The 20,794-nt window shown below is 40.1% G+C and overlaps 1 protein-coding gene across 3 annotated transcripts in view; it reads left to right on the top strand.

Moving 5' to 3' along the window:
* The window catches only part of FRMPD4 (FERM and PDZ domain containing 4), a gene marked incomplete at both ends in the record, with an annotated part of 393,220 nt that overhangs the window by 277,740 nt on the left and 94,686 nt on the right, over positions 1–20,794 (top strand). For all 3 annotated transcript variants that reach the window (XM_084201307.1, XM_084201309.1, XM_084201308.1), the window contains one exon: positions 6,183–6,299. In XM_084201307.1, the coding sequence (XP_084057433.1) occupies positions 6,183–6,299 (117 nt within the window). The remainder of the gene's footprint in view (positions 1–6,182; positions 6,300–20,794) is intronic.

Genomic DNA, 20,794 nt, shown 5'->3' with positions numbered 1-20,794 from the left:
AAGAGAGGTGAAGGCTTTTATTTTCTGAATAGCATTTGCATTTTCCTGATGATGCATGATGCAGAGAGGAAATTTCAGGCAAGTGTGAAGAATACAGTAGTCTTATTCTACCTTTGACCAGAGCATGGCTGTGTTGCAAACTTATTGAGAATGGCAGGCGTCAAAGGGCAAAAATATTCTAGCATTTTGTTCTTATGATCAAATAAGAAAAGCAGTCTTGGACAACAATTCTACCTTTGGTGATTGGTTAATTGCAAGCTTGAAACTCTAAACTCCTTGGGATGAGTGGGATGATACTCATCAAATTTCTTTTAACTAACACACAAAAGTTCAAAAATAGAACACATTTAGATGAGGACTAAAACCCTTCTGCTTTCTTACCCGTCAAAAGTTTTGAAAGCATGTGGGTTGTAGAAGATGAAGGATATCTGAAGTCATTAGGATTCCCTTCTGTACTGAAATGATTTAGTAATAAGAGACTCAGTATGAATTAAGTTTTTTTTACTACAGCAGAAGGTGTCTGGGGCAGTTTTCTTCTTCTGAGTTTCTGGCAGGACTACCTCTCTGGGGGTTTATAGGACTCATCTCTACAAAGACAAGAAGTCTTTCAGTGTCCTTGATCTTCCATCCAGAAACCATTGTCCATCATGTCTGTGTGCCCCTCAGGAGAGTTTCAGTAGCAGGGTATGATGATTGATTTTGATAGTATCTCTACAGATTCCTTAAAACTTTCATTTCTCTTTTTTTCAAGTTAAAGTGGTAGGATGGAGGTAAAAGTATTGCAGTAGTCTTCTGGGACAGGAGAGGGTGAGAACTGGATTGAGAAAGAAGGGTTTCATTCCTGAGGCAGTGGAAGATTAAATATCATAGAGAGACGGTTACTGAACTCCACTTGTGTCACAATAATGTTTCCTATTTGCAGATAGACATGCCCTGCAGATACTTCTGGTGTGGTGTTCTTACTTTTTAAAAACAAAAAATACAAAATGCTTTATCTCTGGTGTTCCTCTTGGAACCTCCTTGGGACTGTTGTGGCTAGAATTGCCTCTGTGCTGTGGAGCTGTGCATCCTTCATAAGCAACTCTGGGCCTTTGTTCAGGATGTCTTTCTTTTATGATGGGTGGGAGAGGGACTGACCTATGTATTGGCATGTGGGAAGCAGAGACCTGGCTTTTGTACCAATGGAGAGTTGAAATGAAGTCAGGCTACATGGCAAAACTCGAAATTTGGAAGTTTTTTCTTCATGTAAATATTAATATATGTAAAGGAAGCCAGCATATCGACGCTGTTACTCCATTTTCAGCGCTGAGCTGCTTGTGCTACGTGGTTGGCCTTGTGTGAGTCACTGTTGCCCCTGCAGGCAGTGCTTTCAGGAAAAAATAATTCCTGTATGTGAAGAAGTACTATCTGAAACATCAAGATGTTGAACAAGATGATTCCAGGACATTGACTATCCAAATGGTAAACATGACATTATAATGTGAATCCCCATAACAAGCATTCTGTAATTTCAGCCATCCACCACAGTTGCAGCAGTTCAAGGGCTTGCTGTAAAACAAGATTAGAATATAATCCTTCCACTGTTTTAATCCAACTGAGGAAATCCAACGTAGATGCTTAAAAAGTTACTAATACCTAAAGAGAAAATATACATAGAATATTAATATTTCAAATTATTTATATTTAGAAAAATCATAGGGCTCCATACAGTTCCACATACAGAGATTTTAAACAATTATGAAAATTTTTGTCAGAAACTCTGTGGATAATTTTAGTTTTTGATAGCCTGTGCTGTGAACTAACAGATATTAACTAAAAGCAATACTTGGAGAAAATAAGGCAGAGGAAAAAAAGCTAAGGTTTTTTTTTGGAAGACATGCCCCAACTGTGTCCTGAGTGTTGTGCCCCATTAGACATTAAATATGCTAAATACAATTGGGATATTCCATTTAACAGAGTGCTTTACCTAAGAACTCTCCGAAGAATGCAGTTCTACCATTTATTTTTGTTGCCATGTGACCATCTGTGAGACCATGAAGTCAGCAAAGATTAATCTGAATGGAAAAAAAATAGCTGCTAATTTTAAGGTGAACCAGTTTACTTTCCTTGGCACAGGGGCAACTGTGATGTGAAGCAGGAGATGCCAGGAAAATGGGAATGCTTTTGTGTCAGTGCCAGTTTATGCTGTTTTAAAAATACAGCCTGAGAGCTTAATTTCCACTAGTTTAGGGAAGAACTATATTTATAACAGAATTTACAGGCTTGGGCTATAGAGGTGGCATAGTTAAAAAGTCTGTTAAGATTTCTGTAGCAAAGACCTGTTGAGAGGAATCTCCAATTGCTGGTTAAAAAAACAGTTTGGGGCAATATTACATACTTATTGTCTGTAGATACTATTTTTTTTAATTGATTTTTTCAACCTATTTAAACATTTATTTTTTCCATGTTTGAAAGAAGAAATGGTGTGGCTTTCTTTGTTCATTATTAACACTATCTGAACTGCTCTGGACATTTGGTTTTAATAGTATTCTTTAAAAATTCAAACTGTTCTAGTTTTGATCTTTAAAAAAGAAATGGATCATACTACAGATTTGCACTTCTTCTTAATGCATGGTTTATTCTGAGTATGTTCTGCATATCACATAAAGAGCATATCACTGGTACAGTGCAGGAGACATTACATATGATCTCATGTTTCAGGTCATTAGTCAAGCACAGACAGAAAAAAGGCTGACCTGAAGATGTTTGCTGTGGCAGAGCCATGGCATTATCAATCAGAATGTCTCTCCACAGGACACATTGATTCCTCACACACCAATAATCACCACTTCGGTGATTTAATGAACTGATTGTTTAATGCCAAGCAATTTGGAGAGATCAGGTTTTGTATTTCTGCAGTAGGGATGTCAAAATCAGGTTGAGGGGATATTCTAGCTAATCTGCCTTGTTTTCAGCCCTCTGCTGGCATGATGCAGGCCTAGCTTTCGCAGTGAAGTTTGACACCCAAGAGCTGTGCTCCTCAAGGCTCTCCAGCAGCCAGGCTCTCCATTGCCAAGAGCAAGCAGGGAGTGTGATGGACAGCAGGCAGCCAGGAACAGCAGTGCCAGGGCTGCCTCTGCAGCCAGGCTTGCTGAAGTAGAAGGTGCATTTTCTTTGTCTTTTTGGTCTTTGTAAGCGCCATAAATCTAGGCAGTCTTGGTGTGCTCCTCTTTTGCCTGTGCAGGAAGGAAATGGCAAACGGTGATCAGTGGACTGAGGGATTTATCCAAGGTCACCAGCATGGAGGTAGGGTTTGGACTGGGAACTCCCAGGACCTGATGATCTTCCTCACCACTAAGGCATCCTCTTGACTGAAAGATTACCAAGATGACTTTGTGCTTCCTCCCAGTGAAATGCCTGACTTGCTTATCATTCCTTTATCTCCTCTTTGCCATCTTTTGCCCTTCATAGTGGCCACTGAAGAGAATTCTTGCAGACAAGCAGAATTATATTCAACAAGTGAAGGGAGGTGTAGAAAAAAATGCAGTACACTTGCTCCTTTTTTCAGACTGTACAGACAGCTGGGAATCCTAGTCACCTCTGAGAGTAAAGACCTTGCTTTATTGTTATGATGTGAGTGTTTATTATTGAATTGCGCAATAGCTACAGGAAAAATTATGTCTTTTTTCCCTGTGGAGCCACTGTGAATTTGCACACATCTAATGTAGGTGCATACAGTGTCTCAAGTGCTAATTTGTATCCCACTGATTTTATGAAAGTCTGGAGGAGTAGATCAGATGTAGACATATTTATAGTTAAGTAGGACAGTTATTACCTGTCATCTATGATATGGTTCTGACACCATTCATGTTTTAAGGGCTCAAAGAAAGCTTTCAAGGGAATTAGGTGCACCTTAAAATTCACTAATACTATAATCCTTACAAAGATGAGCCCTTAATTTGAATGCAGAGAGTTACAATATTGATCATCATCACTGTCCTATGCTCCTACAAATTATCTGATAGTTTGATGTACTTTACTTGGGAATTTAAATGTCACTGTATCCATTTAACAGATGGTGAAATTATAGCACAGGGTTTGTGAAACACATCTAATTAAAATGAAAACTGTTAAATGGATAGGTATCCATTTATACAGTCTTGATAAAAAAGGTTACATTCTAGTGTATTTAGTTAACTGCAGTGGTTAGGATTCCAAATACTCTGAAGTGTCATTTGAAGTCTGAGGATGTAGTTAAGCTGACATTCTCACATTGTAGTGGGGCTCCTGTCTAAAAGAAGGGAGGGACCCTTTCTTTGTCTCTCAAGCATATGAAGAAAAAGGAATGTTTATGCTCAGCTTAACAAGAAACTACATGAGAGAGTGTTGCAAGTGTATTGGATTTGTTCCTTGTATGACTGTTTTCTAATCAATTCCTTGGATCAGAAATGGACTAGCTGCATTTATCTGGGGTAGTGTAGCATATCTGACATTTATGTGTTTGATTAGCTTTGAAGAACTAATTTTTTTAAGGGTTCTAGCATTTTCAATATTAGATTTAAACCACGCCTTATGGCAAATACCACTGTTTGAATAGGGTAACAGAAATGTTTTTCTACTCCTTGAAGATAGAGTACTTAATGTAATTGATAAACTAAATGATACCTAGCAATCCATTGTAATGCTCTACTTTACATGTAAATTGTATTTTGAAGCACCATATTTTTTCTCAGTTGTGATTAATCCTTGAAATGAAGGGGAGGGTTGAACAGCTAGTTTGTTTTTAATGATACATTCCTCCTTTGGGAAAGATTAACTATGCACAACTTCATTGAATTTAGCAATTTATAATCACTTGTTGAGTTGTCTGTGGAGACCAATTCTGTTCCTTCAGGAGAGTTTGTCAGGTTACATTGTGCTCTGTTTCTCTAAAGAAAATAATTCTTATGTCTCTGTCTGTGGCAAGAGGTAGTAAATTCCTCGCTACAATTTGAATTTAAATAAATCTAGCACATAAAACTGAGCTGTAATATATTTGATGGGTGCAGAAAAGACAGAAATGGGGAAGACAACTAATTCAAAACATGCTCTTATTTTGTAGGGTTTTGGTTTTCATGTCAAAATTTGATTGTATTCAGTGTCGGGTGCTCATTCGTATTTGCCTGCCTGTCACATACCCTTGGCTGGCCTTTAGCATTTTTGGATGCCCTGCCTCTTCTTCCAGCTCTTTCCCTTTTTCAGATTGTACATAGACATTAATGGCTTGACTAATTTTGCTAAAAGACTTGTTTGTTGTCCTCTGAACCTCTTAGTTCCACAGGAGAAAGTGGAAATGTGCAGTAATATGGAGCTTAATCCCTGCAAGAGAGGGGAAAAGCTAGTGTGCAAACATTGAGTATTCCTGTGGGAAACTATGGTGGATCCTTGCTAGCTGAATCGTTTTTTGTGTGGAGTCAGTACCTCACAAAGCATTTCAGATTACTGGGGAAACACTGTCACTTGGGAGTGCTGCTGGGCCCTTTGGGAGCGGGAATGCAGGCAGAGAGCGCTGGAGCAGTGGGATATAACTGTGTGGGCTCAGAGAAGCTGCAGCATTTTAAAGGTTATTTGGTGGGAGAGCTTAATGGATAATGATCAAGGGCAACGAGATTCACACATTCAGTCAATTTAGCATGTTATGCAGCAGTGTCATGGCCTTCCCTCATTCCAGCACAAGGAGCAATAAAATGGGTTTGTAACAGAGAGAAGGTTGGTGCTCCTTCTCGTGCCAGGTGTTGCGCTGTGTGTGTGATCTGCAGTGATGTAGTGGGTGGTTTGGTTTGATTTTGGTTTTTTTCCCTAAAACTGTGCTGAGGGCTGGCATTTGAACAAGGAATGATGATAAATGAAAATGCTTCCTGTTCCTTTTATTAAAAAAGACTGAAAATTAGCACTGTGTATGTGGGAATGAGGGAGAATGACAAATTCACCAACCAAAGGGTTGAACTCAGACTGTTAGAAATGACAGCATATCTTTCTACTGACTGAAAGAATATCATAAATGTAAATAGATCTGCTAACCTCTGTTCCCTTGCCCAGGTTTTGACTCTGTAATTCACAGCTATGAAAGTACTTGGATGTCAAGGGAATCATATGAAGTACAAGAGAGAAATAACTTTTTTTTTTCCCCTCTCTTTTCCCCTCCTCATTTTCCATGATTGCAGCCACAGGAATAAATCTTCAGGCTGGCCTCACCCTTCAGGGACCTGGAGCTTGAACCAGGGGACACCTTATGGATGGGAGATGACGGCTAACAGAGATGGGAGAGACTACTTCATCAGGTCAGTGGGCAGCGGGAGCACTGCAGCCCTGCTCTCAACTGTATCCCCTTGGAACCCCTTGGAATTCCTGCTCCAGCCCAACACGGTTAATGTTCACTGCTTCGATTTATGGCACAGAGATAGCTCAGGCTGTGCTTTCTGCTCTTTGCTTTGGTACTTGGTCGCTTCATTTGCTCAAGAGAATGTTGATAATATAAGGACCTGTAGTAATTCTTTGAGAATTACAAGTAAGGTCATTAACAAAAGATGAATAAAAAATAAAAATGCCATAATGCTTCAAGAATGAGGCAGCAGGTCAGTTCTGACTGAGACTTCCAACTCTCCTCTATGTTGATGCCTTAGGATTTAGCTTTATATTTTTCAGATCCTGTACTGCTTTAGTTGTATAACTCTAAAACTCCAAAGCCTGTCAGCTACTGTTCTCCTGTTTTATTCAGACAAAGCAATTCCTCTCTAGGCCTGAAACTCAAGGACACCTTATTGTCTCATGCCCAGAGAGATGTAAACAACAGTGAAGAGGGGGTCAAACTTGGAGTAAATTACTTCATTACCTGAAACAGAAACTGGAGCATTAATGCCTTTATAGAAATAGACCAAACTTTTATCTTGTGACCATTGTTCATCTTGGGTAAAGCCCCCTGGAGGCTTTTGACTGCCCAAGGTGCACCTATTGAAGGCCTTTAATGAAGACCTGCTTTTATACTCTTACTTTTGTCTAGCCTCTGTTTTTGGTAGCCACTCCAAGGCATCAATGTGAGGTCTTTTGTTTTATCTAATATATTCATTATACTGGTAATGAGAAAGTGTGTGTTTGGATCCTGTACAGTAAATATACTAATTCTTAGCTTTCCCATAGCTTTTAGCTCTGGTTTAAAAAATAAATATCAATATGTATGATATAATTGTAAACATAATTGGCTTTTCTTTTCCCATTGTAAGCTGTGCATAATTATTTTTTTAAATCACTGAGGTGCCTTGGATAAAACACATTTTGCTGTTCTAGCAAATGTACTCTTAGGTGGCTTTGGAGCTTCTTCTCTAAGAAGGGGTGATGGTAGGGTTAGTAAAACCATTGGCTGCTTGGCATTCTTTTCTTTACCTTACATTTCATTTTCGAGGTTAGCATTTTGATTCTGTTCTTGTGGAGTTTTGGCTTTTCAAATTATTTAATTTTTGTCTTTATCAACCTATTTAGAAACTTGCAGGTGCTTGAAAAAGTCATCGATGAGAGTTAGAATTCTTTTAACACCGAGTAGAAGGATCAAACATATTTTTAATTGACTGTTAAAAGTCTTTAATTCTCTCAAGATCTTTCAACAGCAAAAAAAAAATTGTAAAGCATAAGGCTGAAGATCCCTGTAACTGTGCTTTACTTCCCTAGCCCTTTTGCCCACAGGGTATGCCTTGGCTTCCTAGGAGGTATTTGCTTTCGGAGCCAAAGCAAGATTTTGTAGCAGCCTGGTGACCTGAAGGCTTTCAAGATTTAGAGCAATTTCAGACCTGTCCAAATTGGAACAAATTTTCTGGGTTAATGAGGGCTCAGAAGCTGACTTTGAAATGTTGTTTTCTTGCTTCAACAAGTATTTGTCATGCTTTGGATGTCTGAGAGATAGGCAGTATGAAGCTGGGTGCCAGGCACAATATAACTGTATTAGCACAGGTCTTCTGCCTGAGTTAATTAGGCTTTTCAAGAAGTATAGGTGAGCCTCCAAAGTACTGTATAGATGTGAGACTCCTGTTTCTGTTACTCAAGTTAGTGAAGATACCTGCACATCTCATTCCTCTTTTATGCAGACTGTTGGCATGTTTTTGTCTGTGTGAATGAGACTCATTTGAAGGATTAATATCCTGATTATGAGGAGAGGTGCTACATTTGATTGCTCCTCTTTTCTCACTGGTCACATAATGGGATGCTGCACTTGTTGTATAGCTGTCAACAGCTTTAGCTTACAAAAAGCAGTGCCTTAGTACTCATTAATTTTGCAATTTGGGAATGTTTACTAATCCTCTGTAGCTAATGATTATTTTGTTTATTTTTTTAATGGCTTTTAGTTCCTTAAAGTGCCACATCCCTCCCCTAAATTGAGATAACTGCATCTAAGAAAAAAAAAATTCATAATAGGGAATGCCAAATTCTGCCTTGAGTGATATGAGGCCTGTGGTTGTTTTGTTGTCAGGGTGGTTGTTTCAGGTTTTTTTCTCATGCTCTTACAAGGTGCTTGTTTTTCATTCTCTTTTGGGCTCTGGTCTTCCTTCCATCTTTCTCTGCATGTGGATAGCAGACTACGTGGAGAAAAATAGTTTTCTCTGAGAGGTAAAGGACATGAGGCCTCTGTGGAAATGCATCTGTAGAAGCCATTGATGTTTTGTGCCAGACTTTCCAACCCACTGGCATCTCTGAGCAGTTTCAGGTGCAAGGTGAACAGTGCTAGATACCTACACACTGCTTGGTTTATAGTACATATTCCTACAGGACATATTCATACAGTATCAAATGCTTCACAGCAACAGCACTGCCTGTAGCATGTGCACAGATGTGCTTCCAGAGTAGTAATGCACCTCACATGAAATGATGTAAGCAATGCATTAAAAGCCAGTACTTTTGGAAACAGAATGAAATCAGGAAACCCTTTTGAGCCACGTACTGCTACCAGCCATCCACCTTTACTAGGGAACATCAGCCCAGGTGGCTCCTGCAATGTGACTGGGGAGTTCCATTAGATATATCTTGGTTTTAGAAGAATGACCAAAGAATAAATAGAGCCAGTGACTTGCCAGCTATTCCTCTGTGGAGGTGTACATAGTATTTGTCCTTACAGTGACTGTTATTTGGCAGATAAGCTCTCTCTGGCTTTCAAAAGAGCTGTTTTTGCAAATACTACATGAGACTATATAAATTAAAACAGAATTTAATTTTCTTTCCTTCATTTTCACACCTAGATTTTAGGAATGATATATTGAGATGATTGTTGACTGTTATGCCAATAAAGACAGGAGAGAGATCAGCAAGATAGCATTTTTATTGTCTTTTAAGGCTTTTTATAGCCATGCAGATTAACAAATTGCATCACACTGGAGGAGAAAAAGCAATTCAAATACTTTGCTTGGTTTTGATTAAAGATGTATAAACCAGGTATTATCTAAATGAAATGTATGTGTGAGTTCTGTACAAGCAAGTAACATAATTCATAGCAACATCAACTGCATTTTAATTTAATAATTTACTTTGTGCCATATGTACATATCCATTCAACTGCAAGCTGACATATTGTAATTTTGATATTTTAGGAGGAACAGAGAATCCAGGAGACTCTTCTGGTGAAATGAAATGTAATTATATAGTGTAGGTGCAAATGCTTTAAGGCATGAATGGGAAGAGATGTTTATTCTTTCTGCTGAAGCAAATTTGATTTCTTTCAAATCTTTGAAAGCCCTAATGGCATGAGCTAATCAGGGGCAGTTTCCACCACCAGGCAGTGCTTTTGTAAAAGTGTGAGAAGAATCTTTTATCAAAATATTTTCAGATGTTGCTATCAATTCATTATCTCTTCTGTACAGATGGCACAACCAGGGTCAAACCTCTATTTTTTCTTAAGTTTAGGCCACGGTATATAAAAGTTTCAGAACTTCACCCATTCCCTTTTGACTTGGCCCTTTTACTTGAAATAGCATTATGATATAAGTAATAAATTTCCGTAAGGGAGTATGGCAATCATCTAGTATTCTCCCAGCATGTTTCTGTACTCCACAAGCTGCATTAAACTGGACTTTTAATATGAAATAATTTGAATATGGTATATTTAACCACTTTAAAGTCCTAAGTGTTTTATTTGCATCTATTACATATGATGTGTAGTATGTGATTATGAGAAATTCTGTAATGTTAATTTGCATAAAAGCATGACACTTATTAAAAATGGTTTTGTGTGAGTATCGTATTCCAGAGAGCAGAAGGAGCAGAAAGTTTTGGCTGGTTTTGAATACAAAAGGTTAAGATTCACAGCAATTTTAGGTGCTTATTTTTGCTACTGCTGTGATCTTACTGATTTTTGGGCCTGTATATTTTTGTCCTTTCCCTTGTGGAAATTTTGCTGCTTGTCAGATCTAGAGGGAAGTTGATAGAGGGAAATAAACAGGCAAAAGCTAATAAAAAGTCAATCTTAGGGAGAAAGCAATAAATTTTATGTTGGTTTTGCTCTAAGCCAGTCCTTTCCATGGTCTGATGAAGTTGCGGAACGGTTTAGCATGGAAGAATCCTCTGAAGGTCAGCCTGCCCAGCCTCCTGCTCAGACCATGGATATTACCAGGTGATGAGCATTGCTGCCACACTGAAATATCTGAATGGTTTGAGAATTAGGGTTTTAACAGAGTTGTATTGTCTTAAGCTGCCCTGCAACTCCACTTTAAGGTGCAAGCGGAAGCAGCATTCACTGCCTTCAAAAGTCATATCTTTTGAAGGTATCCTATTGCTGTTTAATTCCTAAGGAATGAGATACTTTGGTATTTTCATGGATTAGGTTTTTGTCATTCAAATAAAGACCAGAGAATGAGAAATATAATTAGCTGAAAGGAAGTGTAGCCCTCCTCATGTGAACTTGAAGTAACACTGGTTCCACTAAGGTGTAGTTAGTTATTAGATTCTCAAGATAGAGGGGTCTGTTAGGTCAGTTTATTGCTATATCCTTGTTTGCAAGAGGTGCTATTGGTTGTGTTTACTTTATTTTGCTTTATTATTTTTATTGATTGTGTTTACTTATTCTTGCCATTGCCCGGGAGAGGATGATAGGGTCTGTCTGTGTTTCCACTTTGGCTTGCTCCCTGTTTGACTCCAAGGACCCAGACCATCTGTACTTTGTGCATATTAGCTCGCTTCTGTGCTCCAGTCTGGAACACACTCAGCAAACAGTTGGGATCCCAGACAAGAAATTAAAGGAAGCACGCCCAGAGATCAAAGTCTGCAGCATTATTACTGCTTGGCTTGAACCCACGGGTCAGTCTCCAGAGCGCACAGCAGAACTGGGAGAGTACTGCCTGTCAAAAGTCTTTCTGAATTTTATTTATATTAATATGAGGGAGTTGCTAGGGCGGTTGAAATGACTAAGTGACCCACCTAGTGGAAGAGGGAAACTCTGAGGATGTAGGCTACTTGGACTTCAGCAAAGTCTTTGATATTTTTTTCCATGGCATTCTCATGGAAGAGTTGGCAGCCCACATCTTGGACAGGTGCTCTCTTGACTGGATTAAAAACTGGCTGAATGGCTGAGCCCAGAGAAGAGCAGTAAATGGTATCACATCCAGTCACTGGTGAGGCTCCTCAGAGCTCAGTACTGGACCAGTCCTGTTCAACACCTTTACTGATGATGGAGATGAGGGGATCAAGGGCACCCTCAGTGTGCTCACGGACAACACTAAGTGGGGTGGGAGTGCTGATCTGCTGGGGATTGGAAGGCTCTGCAGAGTGATCTGGACAGGCTGGCTCAGTGGGTGAGGCCAGTGGTGAGAGGTTCTGTTGAGTAATGCTCTCAGTGCAGGTAGCTGGGTGTGCAGCTGCAGTGGGAGCTGCAGGTTGAGTGCTGCGGGCGGGAGCTGGCACTGCAGGCTGGGAACTGCCAGCCCTGTGTGTGACAGAGGGCACAGGGCCCCATAGCCCAGCCAGCTGGGACACTGAGACACAGCAGGAGCCAAGGATCCCAGACTTCTGCCCTGTGCTAAAACTGTAAGGATATAAAAGCCCAGCTTTCCTTTTTTCAGAGTCCCTCCTCAGAGGCATCCAGCTCAAGCTGTTATTTTGTTATTGCATCATGATTAAATTATTCTAAGCATCAAGACCTGTGAGACTCTGCTATGGGAAACTTGGGGTCGAGCTGGTAAGGAAACCTGGTCTGATGATGAGTGTGGGGTGTGTAGCTGTGAAGGGGCCTTGGTCCCAGCTTAGGTGGTGTGACAGAGTGACTCCTGGATGGTCAGACAGGGACAGTTGAACAAGCCCAAGTTGCTGGCTCCTGCACTTCAGTCACAACACTCCCTGCAGCACTACAAGCTTAGGGAGAGTGGTTGGAAAGCAGGCCAGTGGAAAAGGACCTGAGGGTGTTGGTTGACAGCAGGCTGAACATGAGCTGATGTGTGCCCAGATGGCTGAGATGGCCAACAGTATCCTGGATGGCATCAAAAATAGTGGGACCAACAGGACCAGGGAGGTAATTGTTCCCCTGTACTGGCCACTGGTGAGACCACACCTCAAATCCTGCGGTCAGTTCTGGGCTCCTCACTTCAAGAAAGACACTGAGGTGCTGGAGCATGTGCAGAGAGAAGGACAACAGAGGTGATGAAGGGTCTAGAGAACTGAATCATATGAGGAGCTGCTGAGGGAGCTGGGGTGTTTAGCCTGGAGAAATGGAGGCTGTGTGGAGACATTACTGCCCTTCTCAACTGCCTGAGAAAAGTTACAACAAAATGAGGGTTGGCCTCTTCTCTCAAGCAATTGACAGAAAAAGAGGACATAGCCTCAAGCTGCACTAGGGGAGGTTCAGCTTGGACATCAGGAAGAATTTTGTCATGGAAAGGGTTGTTAAACATTGGAATAGACTCCTAGATGGAGTCACCATCCCTGGAGGTGTTCAAGAAATGACTCTACGTGGCACTTAGTGCTATGGTCTAGTTGACAAGGTGGTAATCGGTCAAAGGTTGGACTTGGAGGTCTTTTCTAACCTAAATGATTCTGTGTCATATCATATTTTGATATCCTGAGCTCCTTGTTGTTCTTTAGTGTTTTTGTATTTAGTATCAAAAAATAATTTTAGACTTCTTCCAGGTGTATCTGGCAAGCTTAATTATTTTCTCTAAGGTATGTTATCCTGCATATTTAATCTCCATGATTTTTGGCTTCTGAAATCATTACATTTAGGTTGTCCTTGCTTGGCTTAGTAGCTGTGCTGTTCCTGAAACATGAAATTCTTAAATGTCAGCTTTTGCCCTGTACAGAAAATAGAGGTAACGTGTTTGCGTTCTTTGATAACTATTGTAGCTCACAACATCATAACTTGTCAAAGCATACACGGTACAATATTTCTTTGCAATAAAACAATGTTATGATATTCTTCTATACTCAAATACCTAAATTTTCTTTAGTAGTCTTTGTCTTATTCTTCTAGTGCCTGCTGTGCTTAGAAGAGGAACTCAGGTGTGTTTTCTGAAAGTGCACCTCTGTGCCTGTTGACACATCCTATCTGGCCAGTGTGCTCCTGCTTGTACACCCAGTTCTCATAGCTGGCCAGCAATGTGGAATGACACAACACAATCATTAATGATACTAATGGCCTATCAATCAAGCATCCTGCTTATTAAGGACCACTAATTTATACCAGATGCAAAACTGAGGCTCACAGCCTGCAAATCACTTTACTTCAAAATAAATAAGCACAGAAGATGATCAGACCATTCAGCAATTTTTTAAAAGTTATTATTTTCTTTTTTTATGTCTAGTCTACCCCACCCTTCTCATATATGAGTTCTGTAGGTGTTTGCGTTGTTGGAAGGTTCTGAAAACCATCAATGGATATAAGTAAAATATAGTGAAAACCTTGATTGTTGTTACTGTGCTGCTCATCTTGGGTTTTGAAAAGGCTGTTGTTATTTTACCTTAAAACTACCATAGTACGTAAGGCCATAATGAAAGTTAGAGGTCACAGGAGCCACCTTCTGCCCTGTAGGTATGATATTACATAGCACTTTATTGAGCACATTGCATTCTTTCATCTCTAAGTACAGAAACAATGTTCACAGGGGATTTAAGTGATATTCACAAAAATATGAGCAGCACAGCTGCTGCTGCTGCTTCGTTCATGAGGGCACTCATCACTTGTGCAGGGCACCTTTCCTTCGGATGAGGGCTGTGAGCAGAGCAGCCCTGCGCCGGTTCAGTGCCCCCAGCCAAAGGCTGACTGGCGTGCGCCTCTTCGGGCATCTCTGCTCCCAGGTGAGATGCCAAGGGGAAAAAAGGCAGTGAAATCACACTCTGGCCCACTTATTCCCGAGTCCCTGAAAGGGACATCCAATGAGATTGAATGGCAGGCAGTTTAACAGTGATAAAAATAGTACAACCTATATAATTAGCAAATAGAACTCTCAGCTACAGGTTACCGTAAAGCCTAAAATGCTTCATAGGATTGAAATGTACATTTGCAAAGTACATTTGTAATAAGACTTTCGTTGTTAAATGACATAGGATTAAAAAAATTAGAGCAGATACAAAATCTTATGTTTCAGACAAGCGGGTGAGTCAGCTGCTGACTGCCTAGGGCTAGGACGAAACTTCCTGTATTAATCAGGTTATTCTATAATTACAAGGTTTCTTGCACCTTCCTCTGAAGCGGGTACTGAGTGCTGTCAGAGAAAGAATACTGGACCAGGCGGACAACAGGTCTGATTGGTATGGCGATTCTTGGTTTTTTCTCTCTCTTTTATGTTTTGGTTTTTTTTTTTTTTTAATTCCCTTGTCACTAATACGGACGGTTGATATGAATAGTGCGCTATTAGAGAAAGAGGGCTACTCTGCCTCTTTCAGACTGCATACAAATTTGCTTTCTGTTGCTAAGGATTTGACCTACTCAAGGACATGATCATATGGTGCAAGGGGAAGTGGGTCTAGAAGAGATGAGCAGCAGCAGGGATACACAAATGGAAGGGACTGTTTAAAGCAAACCTGAATAATTAGAAAGAAGAAGAAGGAAAATTGTATAGCAACCTGTTTATGTCAGTGATTTGCCTAGAGACTACTCGGGTATGGAAAGTATTGCTAAATCAGCTCAACCTCCTGAAAAGAGAGGATGATTTAACAATTGTCCTTCCTTCACAAAGAGATGTTGCTCTAGCCATAAATACAGCAGTCATAAATATGACAGACAAAGTGATGTTAGTACTAGCTGGGATAAATCGTTGTTATAATGGAGGGTATGATAGCAAGGAGATGACGGTTTGTGGGGTTGTTTTATTTTAACTAGAGCATGGAAAAATGGAGAGCTCATTTCACTGTAAGGCAGCTGTACCTAACCTGGTTAGTGTGCTGTAACTCAGGAGCTAGTCACAGCACTGTGGCTCCCTCCCTCTCTACTGGCTTGCAGTTTTTGAGTCCCCTCTGCACACACATAAAACCCTCACTGACTGAACCAAGAGTATTTCTCACACTGGAAAGGTGAGGGGGTTATACAAGAAGGTGTGAATGTGGGTGAGACTCCTCAGAATAGAAGAAGCTTTTGCTCAGTCATTTGCCTTGGGTTGCCTGGATGTAATTATACCTAAGTGGAGTACAGGGAATCATACTGTGGGCCTCTGCTACAGCAAATTCGATGTTTCTGAGTGAGTCCTCTGTGTTTTCTCCAAACACAAGCTGGATAGGGACACCATGAAAATCAGAGAATATTGCATCCTGAGCACTCTTACTCTTGTGTGTTTGAAGGTGGATTAGGAAGGAATAACACTTCTGGAGCAGAACCTGTACTAAAAAAAAAATAAAAATCAAAGTACTCTAACCCAGGATCACAGAGTACATTAACACAGAGGCGCAAAGATTAAATCCTCAGTATTGTTGGAGTACACAGTGTTCTAGGTAGGTGTTTCATATGGAATAACAGCAGCTCATCTGTGAATTGAATTGCAGCATGCTAATGCTTCTGTATAAGCATTGCTTTGGTATACCAAGATACCCTTCCTGGGAGTGTAAAACAAATTAATTCTTGTAAACAGTTTGTGTGACAATGATAGTCCCCACTGGAGTCTGGATGTTTTTTCAAGCATCTCTCTCATAAAACAGTGTGGTCCCTGCAGAACTGTGATTAAAGGTGTCAAGTTCTGTTTCTGCAAAGCCATTGAAGTGGTTGGAAGAGTGGTAGTGGTTTGTAAGAAGCTAAGTCTTATCTTGGGTCACATGCTGGTATCCCAATTGATGCAAACACAGACGCTCTGCGTATGAAATAAAACCAGGCTATGTAAAAATAAGGAGGGGAGTGCAGCCCTAGAAAACACCTTAAAGGTGTTTTCTGCAGCTTGCACATGGGGCCTTAGTGGCCATGAGCTTGAAAAATTAAATAAAGCAAAGCTGTCTGCTACTTGGTGATGGAACTGAGACCTTTCACAGCAAAGGCTAGGTGAAAATTTCCCCTAGAGCTGCAGTTACGACACTGAGAGAAAAATGTGCTGGAGCTGGGTGATAGAGCTAAAAAAAAAAAGGTATGAGAGTTAGCACACTCGATTGCTGCTGTTTAAGCAGCGCAATTGAAGTTTACCTGTTCATCATGGTGTATGTACAGAATTTAAAATTAGTTACTTAATGTGTTATGTCATGCCAGGAAATACAGTATTTCCAGCAGATAGTCATGTACTAAAGAACTGCATGCTGATTTATATGAAAGCCAGCACTTAGGAAGCCTAATTCATCCTCTTGGATTAATTTCTCTCATATTAATATATTTACAGTTTTCTGTAAAGAGAATCAAGTATAAGCCTCTGTGAAAGGATCTTATCTGGACTGATACTGTAGAACAGGAAGACAATTTGTTTTAGAAAGACAAGATGAAGCTACCAAAAGTTTACTGAATTTTACTTCTCATTTAGTTTTAAATTGCCCTTTTTATAATAAAATACTGCCTAATTATACTCAAAATTTTCATCTCCCAAATATAATTCTAAGAATCCTCATATTTTGTATGTTGTCATATATGCATAAGATTCAGGTAAAGAAATAGTTCAACTGAACTCAAATTAATCTAGTCACTGACAACATTATGACTCACTGCAGTATTTTGAAAGCTGTTTATCTCAAGTTCGCTGGAATCCTGGACCGTTCCACAGAAGAACTTCAATTTAAAATAAACCAATCAAACTGTGTCGCTGAGCAATTAAATATCTCCATGGTAACAGGGATTAAGCACATAAGGTAAAGACCTGCTGACAGTGCAGAGATTATTTCAAATTTCTGGCTCTTCCAGCAGTAGACAAATGAATTAACATTTTCTGTATTGAACATTGGGAGACATAAAATGAAAGCGATTGAGCTACTTCTGTGACATCTTGGGACTTCAGACAGTATTTTCTTGACAGGGGAAGTAATTAGCTGGAATTACAAGAAGGAATTTAGCAGACAGATACAAATAAGCATTTGCTCATGGGATTTATTTAGCTCTTCATAATTAAAACCTGGATAGGCATATTATTTAGGATACAAATATCATGGAAAAATCTTGCCATAATTTAAAAAATTTAACAGCATAATAGCACCATTTTTCTTCTAATTCTGAAGTGATCTTAGGTTCACTTAGGAGAGAAGGTTATTTGCAGCTCTGCTATCGAGTAGTAATTTTAATGAGAAATGTACTTCTAAAGTTATAGTGCAGGTAAACATACTGATATTCAGTGAAGACATAGGATGATGCTTTAATCAATCCTAACATCTTTCTGATTCTCTCTGACTCTATTCCTAGCTTTTTCACGTGCATTTATTAAAACTACTGGAAATGTGCATCTGTTGGCATGTGTAGTTTTCAGCTTTCAGTTATGTGGCTTAGGGTTGGTTTGTTTTTCTGTTCTCAGATTGGCTTTTGGTTTGGTTCCTAGGGACATAGACTTGGGAGGAACCTTAAAGATCAGTCAGTTCCAAACACCTGCTGTGCACAGGGACACCTTCCACTAGACCAACCAGTGCGGTAGCCCAGGGCTGCATCCAGCCTGGCCTTGAAAACTTCCAACAATGGGGCATCCAAAGCTTCTTTGGGTGACCTGTGTCTTCCCATTCCTCACTGCCCTCAGAGTAAAGAATTTCTTCCTAGTATCTAATGTAAATCTAGCCTCTTTCAGATTAAAACTCCTTGTTTTAATCAGCTCCTTGTCCTGTCACTGAAAGCCCTTGTAAAACGTCTTTCTCCAGCTCTCCTGTAAGGCCCCTTAAGGTACTGGAAGGCTGCTCTAATGTCTCTCTGGAGCTTTCTCTTCTCCAGACCGAACAATCCCATTTCTCCCAGCCTGTCTTGATAGGAGAGTTGCTTTTCTGTCAAACTGGGGGAAGTGGAAGTGAGCTGTAGCTCTTCATCCTGTATTAGGCACTTGTAAACTCTGCAGTGCTTCTGCATTCCGAATATTCTTTCAGTATTTTGAGCTCACAATATGTTGAGATGAAAGGTGAATGCTTCCCCCCACTAGTGCTTACTAGTTTGAGGTTGGTCTTGGAGTCATGCTGTTCTCATTCTTTGTGGCAGGATGAACTTCCTACCCTTGCAGACAAGACCCTTGGAAAACATTTTATGAGACCAAGTTGTCGATGGACCTGCAAATGAACCTCTTCAGTCAGAATTACAATCTTCCTACCCTGCCAGGCTACATTTTGTTGTCTGTTTTTGATTGTGGGAGTCTATACAGTTTTGGATGTCTTTGGTTCCTTGTTCATTTCAAGCATAAGCTTAGGTCTCTGTGCGTAAAGAGACAGGCTTTTTACCTGTACTCTTATGAAGAGAGATTGTTTCAATTGTCCTAGTTGTCTGACACTCAGCTTTATGTTAGAATGTCCTTTCTTGCATATTGAGATGAAATTTTTTCTCTTTGCATCTTGGGATGAAAAGCTCTTGTTAAAAATTCACAATAAATATGGCAGATGTATCTAAAAGTCCTTGTAACTGGTACGTTCCTAAAGGAAGAGATTAATACTAAGCACATTTGGTAGGAATGAGTGTAGAGTTTCTTTATGGCTGCACTCTTATACCATTCAAAAAAAGCAGAAGCCCATGGTAAAGGTAGCTCCTGGCATAAACATCCAGCAAATGTAGAAGGAAGAAGTACTGGATCATTGATGAAACTTCAGGTAAACTGGAAAGTCAGGGGTTTATGGAGGAGGTGTCTTAAGAAACAACTTCAAAGATAAAGAGAGAGTGTCTGAGGAATGCTGGTTTAGAGAATGTAGTTCCTGGGCTTGACCAGGTGGGAACAACCGTTTTACCTGGGGTCTAAAGAGATATTTCATATTTCTGCTCCTGCTTATAATCCCTTTTGTGTAGTGTTTTCTTCCTGATGCTGTGTTTATTGGTTTTGTTTAATCCAGTCAGTGCCTTGAGCTGGACAGAAGAGACTTGGCAAAAAGCCATACTGATAAAAGACATTTTGGGTTGGGCCATGAGGGGCTGATTTTGGCAGCTCACAGTAATGACATTTAGAGATTTTGTTGCATAATTCCTGTTGCCAGCATACGATGGAGATGCAGTTCCACAACAAGGTCCTATGGAAGTATGAGCTAGTGGTCTATCTCTGAGAAGGAAACCGTAAGCATAGCAATGGTGTTACACACTGACAAGTTGTAACTTTCCAATCAGGAATCTTTTTAGTTAAAATACGCACATAAAAAATAGGGGTTTCAGTGCCTTCAAACACAGGCCAAAATTGTGGCTGTGTCTTGAAAAATATTTGGTTCCCCAGAGTGTCACACTATGACTAGCCAGAAGTTTCCAAAATGCTTTGAACAGTGCCTGGTAAGAGAAATCCCAACATCAGTATACTCAAGCTCCATCTGAGACAGCCCTGTTAGTTTCCCTGACTAGAATTAATTAATGCAAGTGCAAGCTAATGGGCAGATCATAGAAACAGCTGCTTTCATGGCATGAGCCTTCAGGAACACTGTTCCTGAAGGAGGAACCCTATCACCTGAACATAATGTGTAATAGATGCACAGCTGGTTTCCCAGCCTTGCCTCTGTGACTTGCATAGGCAATTGAGCCCTGTGCTGAAAGCCTGGGGAGAGTGACAGGACAGGGCTTCATGGAGAGCTGCTTGGAGGGGCAAGTTTAGTTGGGTAGCTTGATTTTTTCCATAAGCTTCTTTTCCAGCAAGCTGTACTCAGAGTGAGCTGGCATATCCCAGCCAGCCTCAGAAAGGATGTCATGACTGCCCATGCTCAAGATTTGTCAATTGAAACAGTCAGGTAGCAGTTAGCTTAATGGTGCTGTTGTTTGACCTTGAACTCGCATTTAGAGAATCGATCAGCAGAACCTCTGGAGAAATTTGCTCAAAAAATTTTGGCTTTGGTCACTGGGATTTTTTTGTGTTATTGTTTTGTTGGGGGGTGTTTGTTTGTTTGGTGGGGATTTTTTTTGGTGGGGGTTTTTTGTTTGTTTTGGCGTTTTTATTTGGTTTGTTTGGTTTTGGTTTTTTTTGTTTGTTTATACTACAGGAGCACAGGAAATCTGTCACATGTACTAAGTGGTTACATTTCAATTAGCAGATGTGAGAAAGACACTGACTTTATTCTCATTATGGGTTGCAAATCTAAAGCATGAAAAGATTAAGAGAATTTTTTAAGGAGGGATTTACTGCCACCCTCTCCTCCCCGAATCTCTGTTAAAGCTTAAGAACTAAATGTGGATTTTTTCATAAGTACCATTCAGTGACAAATTAAAAAGCTAAGTTATCCACATGTTGCCAGACTAAGTATTGTGCCATATTTAAAAGTCATAATGATGTTT

The sequence above is a fragment of the Fringilla coelebs genome (genome assembly GCF_963513975.1).
Source record: "Fringilla coelebs genome assembly, chromosome: 2".
In the NCBI taxonomy this organism is placed as follows: Eukaryota; Metazoa; Chordata; class Aves; order Passeriformes; family Fringillidae; genus Fringilla; species Fringilla coelebs.
Note: the sequence above shows the minus strand (reverse complement) of the source record. Positions and strands in the feature narration are given on the sequence as shown.